Source organism: Gymnodraco acuticeps, unplaced genomic scaffold, assembly GCF_902827175.1.
Source record: "Gymnodraco acuticeps unplaced genomic scaffold, fGymAcu1.1, whole genome shotgun sequence".
In the NCBI taxonomy this organism is placed as follows: domain Eukaryota; kingdom Metazoa; phylum Chordata; class Actinopteri; order Perciformes; family Bathydraconidae; genus Gymnodraco; species Gymnodraco acuticeps.
Genome location: NW_022991187.1, coordinates 2,992,511 through 3,009,901, shown reverse-complemented (window position 1 = coordinate 3,009,901; position 17,391 = coordinate 2,992,511). Strand labels below are relative to the sequence as shown.

The 17,391-nt window shown below is 41.9% G+C and overlaps 1 protein-coding gene across 4 annotated transcripts in view; it reads right to left on the bottom strand.

The window, feature by feature from the left end:
- The window catches only part of rtkn (rhotekin), a 79,914-nt gene that overhangs the window by 41,194 nt on the left and 21,329 nt on the right, over window positions 1–17,391 (bottom strand). Inside the window, exon 1 of one of the 4 annotated variants that reach the window (XM_034238442.1) lies at window positions 11,403–11,950. The exons of the other annotated variants lie outside the window; for them this stretch is intronic. Within the exon in view, the coding sequence (XP_034094333.1) occupies window positions 11,403–11,498 (96 nt within the window). The 5' untranslated portion in view covers window positions 11,499–11,950. Of the gene's footprint in view, window positions 1–11,402; window positions 11,951–17,391 lie in introns of those variants that run through there. 4 annotated transcript variants of the gene reach the window in all.

The window sequence follows — 17,391 nt, the reverse complement described above, 5'->3', positions numbered from 1 at the left end:
TGCTCTCCCTGAGGTTTCTCCCATGTTCCCTTTAAACTGTGGGTTTTCTCCGGAAGTTTTTCCTTGTACGATGTGAGGGTCTAAGGACAGAGGGTGTCGTTTTGTCATACTGATATTCTGTACACACTGTGAAGACCACTGAGACAAATGTAACATTTGTGATATTGGGCTACATAAATAAACATTGATTGATTGATTGATACACAAAGGAGTCCAATGGAGGCGTTTCAGGCAGGGGGGGGGGGGAGTGTCGGAGAGAAACTCCCTCTGGAGGGAACACAGGGATTTTAGCCTTTGCAGACCATTATATATATATATATATCCTTTATTTAACCAGGTAAAAGACTCATTGAGATTAAAATCTCTTTTCCAAGAGTGTCCTGGCCAAGAAGGGCAGCATGTACAAAGTTACAACACATAAAACACAGACATGACAGGCAGACACATACAGCTGTAAAACACAAATAAAATGGCACATTAGCCAGTCAATATGCAAAGTAAAATAAACTATTAAAAATCATTCAAAACTGGCAACATTTAAAACGATTTTAGGATAAACGAGCACTCACATCTACCAATGGTGTCGTGTTCTCTGTCCTTTAAGATGGACCTGAATTCCCCCATAGTGATTACATCTGAGAGTTTCAGCATTATATGCACAAAAACCAATTTAACACACTACAGGAAAGGGAAAACCCAAAAGAAGGTAGTCATGTACTCTATACCAGCCACCTACTGGGCATGAGAGGGAATGGCATCCTCTGAAACAGGATCATTCACTCCTCTCCTTACTGTTGAACTCTGAAGTTTGAGAAACTGCGTTGTTAATATGTTCCTGTGTTGTTGTTTTTCTTTTCTAATGCAAAGACCAAGTAGCATGTAGAGACGTGTTTTCCTTTAAGTGTCAGGCAGGTAGAGGGGCCAAAAAAGGTCATGTACATCAAGCATGCTGCGAGAAGACTGAAGCATGTCACCAAACAGAAATGATATCGACATCCCACCCTGATTTTAGTTTAAGGGGTTAATTCATAGCTCATAGTAGTCAGCAGACCACCGAGCTTAACTGGCATGTAAACCTAGATTACAAAATCATAATTATCACTACAGCGTGAGAAACCTGACATACATCATGGGATACTTATGCCATCAGTGATGCATTGCTGCTGTACCTTAGCTTAGTATATGCAAGTTAAGTAAACAGTGATCATATTGAAAGCTATATATACTACCTGTCAATCATGATGGATTACACAGTGACATCTGCGGTTAAAGACTCACAAGCTGTGTGTGTGTGTGTGTGTGTGTGTGTGTGTGTGTGTGTGTGTGTGTGTGTGTCACAAATAGCTACAGTGGCTTCCAGTTCTTCCAGTGCTATATCTGCGGTTAAAGACTCACAAGCTGTGTGTGTGTGTGTGTGTGTGTGTGTGTGTGTGTGTGTGTGTGTGTGTGTGTGTGTGTGTGTGTGTTTTAAAGCCCAAAATAGTGGCTCAATAAACGCACATAGGTAGTTACATGACAACCAACCCCCGGTCTGTTTTCAGTGACTTACTGACAAATGACACAGCGTTATAGAGGGGCTTGGTTTAGTGTGAGTCTCAGTTCAGTTAGCTGTCTCTCAGCCAATCACATCGAGCTATGCGCCTCCCCAGAACCACTAAGAATCCTCGTCTAGTTCATTACCCAATGATAAGACGGATTAACCTTTTCCTCTCCTAATGATGACAAGATTAGACACACACAGACCGACAGATGGAGTCCCTTCAACTCAGACAACGTGCGGAGGCTCTGAAAGGTTTTCCTTTAATAGTTTCACTAATGGGTGGGGGCGTAGGAGGACACACAAGGTAAGTGAGTCAAAGCTGTGTGTGTGTGTGTTTGTGTATGCAAGCAGACAGCACACAATAAAAGGATTATGGTACTAACAGAACAGCCTTTGGACAATTCTCTAAGGGCATTACACACCCGCACACACACACACCTTTCCCTAATATGACCCTGAGATTTTGACCCCAAGTCCCAAAGATGATGTCATCCAGCTGGAGACTTTGTTCCACTGATCTCATCACGGTGAGGTAGACACAGAGGTTGTTTTTTTGGGGGAAAAGGGAGTTGTTTGGGGGTGGAACAGCTCAGCTATGGCTCTCAACACCTCGCACCACAACAAGAGGCCCCCTTTTCAGCAGCCTCGGCCCCCAGATCTACCTCAGCCCAAAGCCCAGGCTCCCACTGACCCGCCTCTAAACCCTGGAATTCCCCCATGACAGTTTGCCCTTGGCGTTTAGTTTCTACTTAACAGCACAACCATCAATCTTAAGGCACGCAGCCACAGAACTCACAAACAACTCAAACTTGTCTCTAGTTGCAGAGATAAGCCTCCTGGGGATGCTGCGAGGCCATCTGCTCGGCTTTCTCTGTGTCACTTTACTCTCGTGTGACTCAAATTAATAAAAACTGTTATTCATGTGATGTGGGTGTCTTACAGACTCTGTGAAAATTAGAGATGGAGACAGAGGCAATAACGGCATTACATCAACAAAGAAAGAGAGAAAAGATAATCTCTTGTTCTTAATGAAAGCAGAAAAGACTCTATGATAGTCGGATGGCATCCTTCCAAAATGCTGACACACCCACCAGTAACACACACATTCACACTAGAGCTGCACGATTTGGAAAACTAAAAATAACGGAAAAAAATAACAAAATTATGATCATTTTGACTGACATTGCAATTGCGATATGATTCACAAGACTGGAGGGACATTGTTGCTTCATTGTCTTCATTATCATTGAAAATTAAGATAAAATGATTATGGTATGATTTTTTAAATATCTAATATGTCTTGTTAAATCCGTACAATACCATTTGTAGATCAGCATATCTTTGCAGCCAAAAGGGTAGTTTGGTTAGCTCCATTGGACTCCATTATATACTTCCGGAACAGTGACCTCACTATGTAACACTCGCGCTTCTATTGGCTAGTGCTCCAACACGATGTACGTGATAGGGCAAGGGGGTGGGACATCTCTAAGTGGTTGACCAATCACAACAGAGCCAGTCAGTTTTAACAAATAGTGTGCTCTTGTAACTTGTAATAGTCCACATATAGATTTTGATAGAAGTTGGATTACTTGTGCAGCTCTAACACACACACACACACACACACACACACACACACACACACACACACACACACACACACACACACACACACACACACACACACACACACACACACACACACACACACTACATTTGACCCTTTGGCTCATTGCTTAAATACACACCGGCCCTTAAAACACACCATCTGTAGAGACACAATGATGCTACAAATGCTTTTCACTTCATGGGCATTGGATTGTTTTAATGGTGGTGATTGTTTGTTTACACAGCTCTCACTTCACACTCATCCTCTCTGACTTCCACCTACCCTCCGTCGCAGGGCACTAACATGGTAACGGTGAGAGAGATCACAAACACACAGAAATACAGACAGAAATAGACTGAATGTATTCACAAACACTTAGAACTCCCCCTCACACTATACAAAAACCTCACAAAGACACATGAATCAATAAAGTCACCGCATGAGCCATACACTTGCACACAATCATGTACACCGTGCAGTTATTCTCACAAGCTGGATAGCACACAAATATCACACAGACGCGAGCACAAATTGCATCCATATGGACAAACACAAAAAGCAACATCTAGGCTCAATTAAGCACATCACTAAACGCTCGTTTTACCACAAAGACGACCATCTGATTAAACAGCCTGCGCCGCCAGCTGCGTCCCCAGAACAAGTCCACACGTTCTTTACTGCATGTTTTACAAAGGAATACAGACTTTTAATATCTCCGCTTCAAAACAGTGGCTTCTGAGATGTTGCCACGATAAGATAGCATTAGCATAGCTTGAAAGCCATTACCGGCTGATTTGAATAATGCCCGCAGTCTCAATTCTAACAGCTTAAGTGACTCCAATTTTCTTTGCAGCTTCAAAAATAATCTTTTCACTGGTAAAGCCTGTGTGCGTGCCCAGGTAAAAAGCCTAAAGAAGGGACGAAGTAGGATTAAAGAAAGGTGAGATAAAAGTGAGTGGGGGAAAGGCTGGGAGCTGAGATAGAGGCCGACAGACAGGAGAACAGAGAGGGAAATTAACCAATGGATCCAGACGGAGATAATGCGGAGAGTCAAGTAAATGTTCCAATAATCAGGCTGGGGAAGTAACAGATTACATGTAAAAGGACTCTATCAGAAGAGGAGGGAACAGTCCCTTACAGTTACATCAAAAATATGTTTTAAGATTACTGGTACGTTTATAAAAAGACGGCGATTACTAGGATTACAAATACATTCTAAAATACAGCATGCAGTATTGCAAAGCAGATGCTTACATTACAACACCTCATGAGTCTCAGGTCCTGACTGCCCATTTCATCCTTTTGTTTATATGCAGTAGTTGACTGGTGGTATAATTTAATCTGAAATATTTAGGACTGTGTGTTGCCTTTATTTGTTGTGTTTTTGTGGAAATAAATACTGAGGACACTCTTAAATCCAGTTATTCTGTTTGACGTAAGGGAGGACACTTTTTTGAGACAAATATATTGGTTTCTTCTTTTCTAAGGTCACACTGTTGTACATAATACAACTGGTGAGGCGACTGTGGCCATGAGGGAGAGTGGAATGAAGGGAGGTTTTGGGGGTTTGATCCCCTGCAGTCATCATTGTTGGCCTGGCCAATGTGTGTGAATGTCAGTTTACTTGAGCAGGTGTGTGAATGTGTGTGAATGTCAGTTTACTTGAGCAGGTGTGTGAATGTGTGTGAATGATGACTTGTATGTAAAGTACTTGTTTGTTAGTGTTTGTTCCTTTCGGGACTCTATGTTTTGTTTTTATGTTAACCTTACACTTCTGCCTCATGTTGTTATGTATTCATGTTTCTGAGGTCTTAATTTGAACTTTTGTTCTTTCTTGTGAAGCACTTTGTGAATTCTATTTCTGTGAAAGGTGCTTTACTAAATAAACCTATTAGGACTTTGAGGGGTTATAAAGACCAGGAAATGCAGTTCCTTGGCCATTTAGGGATTGATATTTCTTTCTTGTATTTATCTGCATTGCATTCGATATCAAGGTAATCCAAAATTAACAGTAAGTAATCATAACTTTTATATTGTGATACTTTGATGAGGTTACAAAAGGAGGTAATTAGTAAAAAAACGGAATACATTTTTAAGCCCAACTCCCTTCCCGGCCAATAACAGCTCCTCTCAGTTTGCGTTTCCTCCTGCTCCCTCTCCTGGCTCATGCTCGCTGTTTTTCAAAGGAAGCTTGGCTCAGGCAGCATCTAACTGGTTCCTGCTCTCACTGAGTGCCCATTCAGACCTGCTGCTCCTCCTAAACCGCTGGCTGGGGTGAGGAGGACTGATGGGGGGGGGGGGGGGGGGGGGGGGGGTACAGCACTGAGGAAGGGGGAGAGGGAGTGTTGGGTGCAGAGGTGAGGTGGGTTGTCAGCTGGTTTGCAGAGGGTTTAGGAGATATGCCGTTTCCAAGCGGGAGAGGAGGGCTTGGTAGGGAGCGCAGGCCAGGGTGTGTGTGAGGTACAAAGCACTCTTTCTCCTCTACCTCACACACACTGTGCCTGCTTCTGGCATACAGCACTGGAAGAACTGGAAGCCACCGTAGCTATTCGTGATACAGATGCCAAACACACACACACACACACACACACACACACACACACACACACACACACACACACACACACACACACACACACACACACAAAACCGACAAGGGAATTAACCTGGATACAAATCAAAGCTCTCGACTTGAATATACAGCTTACAGTATTGCAGTACTACTCTTTGCAAATATTTCCCCACACACACTCTCTGGCCACGCTCCGCAGGTTAGCGGTGTGCGATGAAGTCGTCCGTTGTGCAGGAATGTGTGTTGGCTCAGACGTGAGTGTGTATCCTGTATCAGCAGAGCCAGGCGCTGTTAGCTTTAGCACACCTTCCACTAAAGCAAGCAGGCCTGGCGTAACTTAGGCTACCTAAACAAGCGTGCAGCTGAACTAACACACACACACACACACACACACACACACACACACACACACACACCACACACACACACACACACACACACACACACACACACACACATACACACACACACACACACACACACACACACATGCAGAGACACACACACACTGAGCTGAGACACACACAGATATAAACTTTGTAGAAGGCGGTATTATTGGATTTAAATGTTATTTAAAAAATGCAAATACTGGACAAATACAATCCTATGTTGACATTTTGTTAGTAGTAGGTTGGTCTATTATAGAACTTCTATACTGTATATTTATATTGTGTATATTCAATAACAAATACTCTTTAGGTATACAGTATATGTTTCACTGTTGACTTGAATATATTTACTTTTAGGTTTATTGTCCATTTTATCCTATGTTTAATTCATGTGTAGTGCTTTGTTTAAATGATGCTACAAAAACAATTTCCAAACTGGGATCATGTTATCTAATATTAATACTGACTGCAATGCCAAAACGGTAACTTCATTAGAGGACAGAAAGGGCCAGGAAAATGAGATTGAACGGATGAATGCTACGGTATTAAAGAACAACATGTCTTAAAATAGAAAAACGGGATTCAAACATTACAGAAAAATAAATGCAACTTCTGGTCTAGACCGTTTTACTGTCCGAGTACAAATAAGATTAACCTCTGCTGTTTCTACATATCAATCATCCGGGGTGAGATTCATCAGTCTGGCTCCAGTGCACAAGGAAATACTGCTTTACAGTCCCAGAGCAGGCAGGGATTAACTGCTGTCAATTTGGCCTTTGGCCTCCAGGACCTCCTACATTTAGATACCCTTCTGCGGGGCTGAAATACCTGTCACCAGGACTGAAGGAAGGCTTTATGTACAGTATGGAAACAGCCTCAGTGTAGGTTCCAGACACATGCCAAGAGATATGTACACTGAATCATAAGAAAATATGTCTTTCAAGCACGGATTCGATCAGGAACAGAGGAGGCATTGATCTGGACGGAGGAGCTAACTTTGTCAAACGGTTACTCAAAATTAGATTAAGAGAGGCAGCATGGATACCAGCCAGCGGATATTTAACGCCTGCCTGTGGTGTTCAGAATTTGCAGAACTATCTGGCATGGCCACGGCTAAGTTTAGGGATGGGGAGCGTGTGAGAGGTCAAACAAGAGTTCCTGGTGAGGCAGCAAGAAACTCCAGCTGACCCCCCCCATAGATCAGCATCAACAAGGGTCAGAGACAGAGCTCCCACTACAGCATGTGAGGGTGTCTGTTTGCTTAAGGACATCCAACCGGTAGATACATATTCAAATAAACGTTTGTAATTCATCAGAATGACTTAGTAGAACTGCACAACATTGAAATTGTGGTTCTAACACAGAAAAATCGTATTCTACAGAATTATAACATATATTTGTTTGATACAGAACCTCTTTAAAGAATCACACCATGTTCATTTCAAATATATCTTTCATGATAATGACAATATTGATCAAAAAATTACCCAATGACTAATTTCTTCCCAAAGCATGCAGCCATCATTTCTACTATTGTAAGGGATCAAAAAGCATATCATGAAATGATGTTTGAATTAGAAATCTGAAGGGACTGAAAACATGTAAGCACTGTTTGATAAACAAAAAAGATTACAGACCCAAATGTTAAACTTATTTCAGTGTTGCTTTTCTACAGATGGGGAGTTTCTAACCACACTTGCTCTATATCATTTTGTTTTCATGTAGTTACACCTCCCAGTTTGAGATTCAGAGATTCAACGGCTTCATTGTCAACGCACAATAGCAACAGCATAGAGGTGCCAATGAAAATGCTAGGCTCTTCCAACAATGCAACATAAATACACTTAAGACGTAAAACTGTCCAAAATAGTACAAGAAAAAATAGAAATAAAATAGTGCAACAGTTGGTGTTTTCCACACGTTTAGTAACGGGTGAATACTGGCTGGGTCCTAATACCTCACCGAATACAACAACTCTCTTCAATCTTTCGTCATTGGTATGATCCAGAGCGGCTTCATGCCCCAGGCTGCACCCCCCCCCTGAGGAGAGGAGGGCAGACCCAGTGACACATAGAGAAAGTATTGTACTGTCTCCAACAATGACTGAGTAGCAGAGGGAACACAACACACAGATCCTGCGTTTATATCTTGACCTCACAAACCCTTTAACAAATATCCACATTTAACTCTGGCAAAGCCACGATCCATGTATTCAAGGCCAGTCTGCAGGCTAAAATTAGACCGGGGGGGGGGAAGTGTCCATCTAGGGCACTCGGGTCAGGGAGAAGGGGAAAGGCCAGGGGGTGAAAACCAGAATAGGAAAAGGAACCAGGACATTAAGAGAACAAAATAAATACAAATGTTGATGTATCCGGGTTTGTGGTGACAGGAAGTAACGAGGATGTGTCTAATAACGGCATGGATCAATGACTCATGTTGTTATTCCCGCTGGGAAACAGTAATTACACCAGACCATTTCCTGTTTCCCATCAGCCACCTCTGATGTGTATTCTGTGGGCAGAATGTTTGTTACACTTTGAATGTGATTAAAGAAAAAGCACTCATGTCTAACAGGGCTTCACAAGAGAAGAGGAAAGAAAACAGTGCAGTGGAGCCCAGAATGCAGCCATTCTTATTATAAGAGACTTGTTAAAACCTGAAGAGCAGAAAGGTTTCCTCCTACTGAGCTTGCAAATACACAAAGGCTGCCCTCGCTCCCCTCCTGACACAGCAATTATATAAGCCTAAGGAATGCTGGGACCTCAAGACACGCATGACCTTTACACGTTTTCATGTTCTTATTAAATGACGGATGAGCTTATCTCATAAAATGACATGTGCAAAAAAACAGTAACAAACTATGTGCACTTCTGCTATAAATGTATACATGTACAGTATGTGTGTGCATGGGATGGGAGTGGCAGATATATGTCGCCTCAGGGTAAAACAAAAGGAGCAGAAAGGGGCTTAGAGTAGGGCTGCACGATATAGCGTGTCGTGACGATAATCGCCATATGCGCATGCGCGATATTCACATCGCGTGGACGTGCGATAAAAAAAATGTAATCTTTTTTTTTTCAATTTTTTTTTAGGACGTGCGATATTAAGAAGGCAAATTAACTCAAACACGTCAAGTTACAATTATTTTGCTGCTTGCTACAAAAGGAAAACTTGCGCGGCTCTCATGCCAGGGGTACTTGAGTGAGTGACATGCAGGCTCTGCATGCACAGCAAACCACCAATCACAATCAAATCTCCAAAGCAACCGGACGGTGATTAAAGGTAAAAACACTGAATAAAGTATTTTCATGTGTTTCTCCAGGGCAGTTCGGCGCTGCTAACCGAGCTAGCTCAGCTTGTTGCTCTGATAACTTAAGACCCAGATGTCCGTGACTAAAATCCTTCATCCGGTTAAATATAGTTGAAAAAATACCAATTGTATAGCATTAAAGTTCAAGAAAGGATGGTTTGCGGGGGGAAAACGGTCTTTTCTTCAATTCCTGTATGTTTTCATAGCGCAATATATATCGCAGGGAGGAAACAAATTGCAATGGCGTTTTTTTTCCAATATCGTGCAGCCCTAGCTTAGAGTGTAATAATTGCAAGTCTTGATGACCCATGCAAAACGTTTATGAAACACCCTGGAGCGTAATGCATCCATAGCTTGCTGAAATTACAGTTAAACTGTGGGCTGTGCAGCTCAGACACATACAAAGAATCCCTGTCTCATAAACCCACCCAGGAGACATGGAGGGGGAGGAGAGAGTGAGCAAACATGTGAATATTTACCAGCAACAAGTCTCATATGAGTTGAAGAAAAATCATGACTTTCTATGCAGCAATCTGAAATTCTCGCTGGTTATTGCCGAGTAATGCGTCCCTGCAGCCGACCCTGACCTCTGAACCCCCTGTGAAGGAGGGGCAGTTTTCCCACAAGGCTAAAAAAAAAAAACGCTCATCTCGTTATTTAAAACATTCCTACACTCGCAATTGCATTTAACGACAACTGACCGAGACGATTAAATGCTCCAAAATCCTCAGATAGAAATGCCTACATTCCACGTTAATGCCCTTAATTCAATATTCAGACAAAGTTCCACTTTCAAGTCGGAGCTGTAAACAAATGTGTTCATCAAAGGACAGACTGTGACAGGAACCAATAAACTGATTAGAGCTCGATCAACATGTTGGTGAAAACACCTCGTGATAGCGGTGGCATTGCATTTCAGGCTATAATGGTCTCAGAGAAAATGCTTCAGCACAAGCGGCTCTAAAGTAAAGAGAGCTATGATGACAGACCAACAGTTTGGGAGCCAAAACATCCCAGAAAGAGAAAACACAAGCTGGCATGAGTTTATATGCATCTCCATGTGATAGAAAGTCTTCTTGACACCTGGCAGACTCTGTGGCACTTGGCTCAGGTAGATAACAAAACTTCCCACATGAAAATGAAGCCAAACTGCTTGCAGGTACAACACATTGGTGTGATATCACCTCTCATGCTGTTCTTGTGTCATACAGCTGAAGGCTTTTTGGACTGGATTTCATTTGACAAAGTGAGGACTGCTTTTTTAAAAACCTTTAAGCAGCTGCAGCCAAGACAGCACATGTCTTTTCAGATTATAGGGCCAAAAAATCAAGTATATGAGAATTCCCCCTTGACATTTTTGTAACACTTCCAATGACCATATCTCCACTTCCTTTAAACTAAAAAAAGGCACTTTGTTCAGCTATTTCCTCCAAAAGGAACAGATTGTGGAAAGCTGGTTAGTTATTGTTTTAATGGTAAACCTCGGCCATGTTTTATGAATTGACTAGTTTCTGTTACTAGCACACACACTTCTTACTTATGAGGCACAGCTGTGGACTGTGTGTGAACCCAGTGGACGTGGAGACAGAGAGATGGATGGCATGCAGTGTTGTTTTCTGTTTGCTGTTAGTGTTAAGATTTGCCATCTGTGACAGGGGGGGACCACACCAGTGTCAGCCTGACTTGTTTGTCCCATAGAAAGATTCCTCAACACACTTTCCAGCACAGAGCCACAGCTGCAGAGCTCACACACTATATACTTTCGAAATACATATTTCAGTAAGCTTGTTTGTATCCAGTCCAGTTAAATCAGTCAAGACAAATTAAGTAAATGTGTCAGGGACATGATCACACATACATTTCTACCACTGACACACCCCACAGCTTTGAGATTGTGTGAAAACTCATAAAAACTGCAAAAAAGACAGCAGCAAAAACGCGTTTAGAGGTGCAGAGACAAGTGGTGAATTGAAACATGTTTTTACCTGTAAGCTGAGTGCAATCTGACGGATGTACATCATATTAAGGTCCTCCAAAATCCATAGTTTTTCCTCCATGTTTGCGAATTTATCAACTGGCATCTTCCACACAACGACTTCTTCTTGAAGTTAATGATCCGGTTCCAACTTTCTATACCGCAGGTACCGAGGGGAGACCGTTCATTATGACTGTGTCAGTGCGTAAAAACAATGCGTAAAAGTTCATCCAAAACGAGACTCCGGGAGAGAAAACATAGGTGGTCGGCGGAGTGGATGACAGCATCGACTGCACTGTCCATAAAAATCCCCCCAACCCGTTCACGGCGCGTATTCTTCCTCTACTTTCTCCACAAAGATCCTCTCAAACACCCACAGCGAACACCCAGCGGTTGCGCGGAAAGAATGGAGCCTTTTAAAAAGCAGTTATTTTCTTTGTGTCACTGGGTCCCGACTGAATGCAGTCTGTCCTCTGTCACAAGAGACCTCTCCACAAAAGGGCATCGCCTCTGCGGGAGTGATCAACACAACCACTCTACTGTGTGCGCCCTGACGCTCCCCAACCCGGCGCTAAATTAACCCCTGCCAGGCGCCTCTGGTGATGGTAATGAACTTTAAAAAAAGAAGAAGAAAGAGGGGGAGATTACTGTAGCAGCCTCTACGCCCCTTTACACAAACAAATAGCAAATACCACACCACCACACAAGCATGGCGGGGTGGGGAGCTTTGTTCTTTTTTTACTGGCTTGATAATAAATGGCGAAATTATAACCGTGTCAGCTGGTGTTCGTCAGGCAAGAGTGAAAATGAACACCCAGAGATGTTATCTAGCAGTTACCAAAGAAAAAGTCCAAGTGGGATTCATTGTTGGGAAAATTAAACCTTTTTTGAAATGGTTTATCTGAATGCCCTGATATTTGAAGAAAATACATATGTAACTTAGTAGGTCACCGGGTCACAAGCATTTGACAAATTCAAATCCATATTTTATAGAGCAGATCCACAGGGTCACAGATCTTTTTAATAATGTATCATGTTTCCCTTAAAATATTAATATAGGTCTCTCCTTGCAATCATATCTCAAAAAACATCACCTCCCGAAAGAAGGTTCAATCAGTCAATTTGGGATTTTATAAAAATATGAGAAAGTTGTTTTTAAAAGAAAGACATTTTTCCTTTGAGTAAATGTCACGGCAGGGCGAGGACAGTCTCCTCTCCCATGAATCCAGCTGTTTGTTGGCCAGCTTCCTCTGTTCTCAAAACAAGACAATCTCAAAGTTTATTCCATGCGACTTTCAGACATAAACTGTGCTGATGGTTCCGCTTCTGTCCTCTGGGAAAATTGCTTCGCAGCCAATCTGCGCTCACTCTTCAGAAAAGTCTCGCCAAAAACAGAACAGAGACCCAAACAGACTCCTCTCCAGCACCCAGGACCTGAACCAGCTGGTGTGTGATGTGTTTCTATCCTTGTTCGTGAAACAAAGCTGCGCAAACCACATGGAGAGAGACCACTCAACTGGAAGCCGGCGTCACATTGTGCACGGCTCACAGAGGCAGACTAAGGCCCCGGCCACACGAGGACGAAAACGGTCGTTTGCGTTACTGTTTAGTGTCATATAGACCGTTCGGCCACACGAGGACGACCGAATACGGCACTAAACGACTGCGGAAACGATAACGAGTCCCAAGGTGGATAGAACGGCATACGCAATGCTCCGGGGGGTCAAACGGCTCCGTGTGTACGCCCTATACGATCATTTTCTGACTGCACACTGAATTCAGATTATTTATCTTTCTCTCGATATGGACATAAACGCGAGTGAAGTCTAATCTGACAGGACGGAGACACCTCTCAAACTACCTAAACTAGTTATAAATATGTTTATTTTTACTGTCGGCCGGGTCACTCATTACTGGATCAGCTGCTGCATGAAACAGACACTGGCGCTGTCCGAAGACAGATTCGTTATTCCTTTATTTTAAAGCTCAATAAATAACAAAGAAGACCTTTGACCGGCACTTTTATAATTTTGTCCGGAAGATTTAAACTTTAATACACGTTGACTGGCGAAAAACTCTGCACGGTTACTCGGCCCCCACCGCAGAGAATAAACAGAAGGGCAACCATGACAACCATGCTTCTTCGCTGCTTTTGTGGAGGAAGTTACAGCGCCACGTACAGGCTCCGCATATGTACTGCAGCTTCTCCAGCGGTTGGAGCTAAACGGAGCTGTCTCGTGTGGACAGACACTATCCAGTGAATATTGCGTGTGGACGGAAGCTTTTTTGCGATTGCGTTTGCGTTAATCCTATGCGTTTAGCCGTTTTCGTCCTCGTGTGGCCGGGGCCTAATTCAAACACACACATTTATATAGTATTCACCAACACCAGTAGAAAACTTGTGGAAGACACAGTATTTGTATTTGTTAGTTTTGATCAAGCGGCAAACTGTGGGGTAGAGCCGGAAAGCCAATACGGAAGTGCCACACACTGCAGTTCATATATTGGCCGATAGGCGATGGCTGCAGAAAGGAGCAATTTCCATAGACCCCCATGTTAAAATGCCCAACTTTACAGCAGCAAAAAACATGTTTCTACCCCTGGCTCCATACATTTTTATTATCGATATAGTTAGATTCCACCTTCATGATTATGGATCTGTGAGTGAATTGTTTTCTAACGCGACCCTTTTATTTATATTAGGTCTTAAAGTTTGTGCATAATTTAGGGCGTGGTCACATTGAGTGACGGCTCTGTCAAGTGCCTGCCGCTGTTAGCTTCTTGTCTCTCTGCTAGCTGCTCCGTGAAGCTAGCTACAGGGACTCTGCCTGCTCAGCTCATCCAGGAAACACAACTTGTAGCCGGCCGTGGTTGTTTGTTCTTCATGCTTATATATCGGACTATTGTGACTCGCTCTGCGGTTAAAACAGACGGTGCATGCATGCGGTTTTGCGGTAAGTGAAATTTGAGTGCTTTATTTATGTGTTAATGATTTTAATCAGCTACGTAATGAATGGTAAGGCTTGGGTTAGCATGTAAGCTAGTGGTAGCTACATCGGTGCTAACGATTGTAATCGTAGCCCTCCAAGTTAAAATCATAGACTGTATGTATAAAGGTTACAACGAAATAGACAAGTGTTAAGTGGGATAATACTGTTGAACAAACGGCTTCTGTTTGAGGTTGATAAAATAAGGTTACATCCTTGTAACTTAGAGATATTTTATTATGTAGGTAGAACTATGCATCTAAGGTTAATTTAAATTGGCTATGCTCAAGTATGTAGACAAGCTAATGTCGAAGTAGTGTATGTGAAATCAACCTCACAATAAGATGTGTGTATATTACAATTATTAATGTCATATTTCAAGATGATTACTTAGATATTACAATATGGTTGGTTGAGCTGGAGTTCATTATCGAGCTTACACGTTAACGTCACAGTCATCTGAAGAACGAACCCAAACCTTGTTGTTTTTATTAATTGCATTACCACATGGGTATCAAATAAACAGTAAGCATTGGTAACACAACTTCCAAAGTTACAGTAAAATAAAAAGGCCCCTGACTCGGACAATACACAATCCAACATGTTCAACAGAAGAGAATCAGTTATATTGTTTGTACACATGGTACTTTATATATATATATATATATATATATATATATATATATATATCTGTTTGTTTAAGGTGTCCAGGTGATGCAGACAGGCTGGACCAGAGTGAGAGACAGAACTGGACTCCTCACAGCAGTGAACTTCAGCACAGGTAGAACGACTCTTTTTTCATACTGTACAAAGAATCAAGAAAGATATTGGTTTAAATTAATGAAGTATTGACTTTAATACACTGATATACATTCCATTAAACAATACTAAATACTAGATCACCTACACATCAGTTAAGTTGAGGGGTTTTTCCATGCAAAAAGTTACATTTAGATATTTAGCAATATGACTTTGTCAGCTTTCTAATTTAATGTATTGAAGGCAAAGATATTTAACACATAGTGAGAACTGCTACTATTTATCTCTCAATATTGTCTGTAAAAAACGTGGTAAAAGTGATTCTTTCAGTGAGACAACAGAGCAAGCTTCTACAGTTGCACTACGTTTTGATAACAGTTAAATATTATTTTGATAATAACATATATTTCAATGTTGATGAACTTCATACTGTTCATTCATAATCTGATTGTCTTTGTAGCTCATTGTTGAAATAAAAAAAAAACATTACAATTACAAAATAATTATATCTACAGCCCCTAAACACACAAACACACCGCTTTCATAAATAACACACTTGTTCTGCAATAATATGTTTTATGTTTCCTGTCATTTTTGTTAGGAAAGGACATGCCTGAAAGACACGACATTTTCTCCTTCTCTGAGGGTCAAGAAGAACATCCAAGAGGAACATTAAGAGCTGATGTTATGAGATTTTAAGACCAGTACAGGACATTCACTAAGAAACTACTTTTATTGTGAAAACAGTCAGCTGATCGAATGCAGCTATTTCCACATCTACACTCCATCCGCTGATTATTTCTATTTGCCTCACTTTATGAGCTTCACAACATGTACCTTGTTTTGCAATGTCACAAATAAATGGGGCCAATCTTCAGTCAGATGTGAATGGGTAATCTAACATTTTCAGTAAGAATAATGGACAACAGGAGTGCAAATACAAATACAATTGATTGAAATGTGAACCAAAATGTAATCAAATGTTTTAAATAAAAAGCACATATGGACAGAAGGTGTAAACCTATTAAATGTATAAGTAAACACATTTAGTCAAATAAAGTGACAGACTAGGCCTGTGCAGTTGGTATCAGCTTTGCCCAGCATGGGCTCCTTCATCAGCCCTGGTCCTCCTCGCAGAGGAAAGACCCTCAGTCCTCTCCAAACCAACAGACAGGACGTCCATCACACGGAGGTTTCTCCCTGAAGTCTCTGCAGCTCTCTGGACACCATGCTGTCTCAATCCGTCCATCACACGGAGGTTTCTCCCTGAAGTCTCTGCAGCTCTCTGGACACCATGCTGTCTCAATCCGTCCATCACACGGAGGTTTCTCCCTGAAGTCTCTGCAGCTCTCTGGACACCACGCTGTCTCAATCCGTTCATCACACGGAGGTTTCTCCCTGAAGTCTCTGCAGCTCTCTGGACACCATGCTGTCTCAATCCGTCCACACTGAATATGAGAGGGGGAAAATGAAAATAATAAATGCTTTAGAGTTTAGACAATAAGAAACATAAAGTTGACTGTTGAGTTGCTCAGTTTTTTTATATTGTCAATACTATTACTGTATAACTAATATCTCAGGTTAAGAGGCACATTCAAATAAAGATTGGTCTTTAAATACATTTTGTCTTTTGAATTGTTTGTCTAAAGTCAAGGATCTAGAACTGGTACTTAGTTTTAATGATACAGTCTGGTTATTATGCTGTTTGGAGGAGGCCTCACAGGTAAGAGCGCTAACTAGCTACCATCACATGTACCGTAGCTTGACTTAAATGTATTAAACGTATAGTTAAGTGATATCAAAATATAAATAACTAATGTCATGCAAACATATTAATATGTGCTTGATTCCAGTGTTGAATTTAGCACAATTGCATACAAATGTTAAGGGGTTTTAAGATTCTGAAGTATTATGCTAAAAATTCAATAACTTAGATTATTATTTATAGTTTTGCTGAATAGTTTCATGTCCGCTTACCTTAGAAACGTAAAATGCGACGGCAGCGTGCAGATGGGGCGCATGTTAGCTTAGCTTGGTAGCTTCAGCTAGCTCTGGAACTTCCAGCTTGGTGGCAGCAGGTCCCGCCTCGGCTCCGCCTCTTTGCCCTTATTTGGAGCAGGCTGGAGAAGGCGGGAGTTGAACTCTGACGTCACTGTTGAGCCGTTAGTGGCCGACTCCGCCTACTAAGGGCTTCACGGCAACTCTGAAGAATCCTATGGGTGACGTCACGGACCCTACGTCCATTTATATATA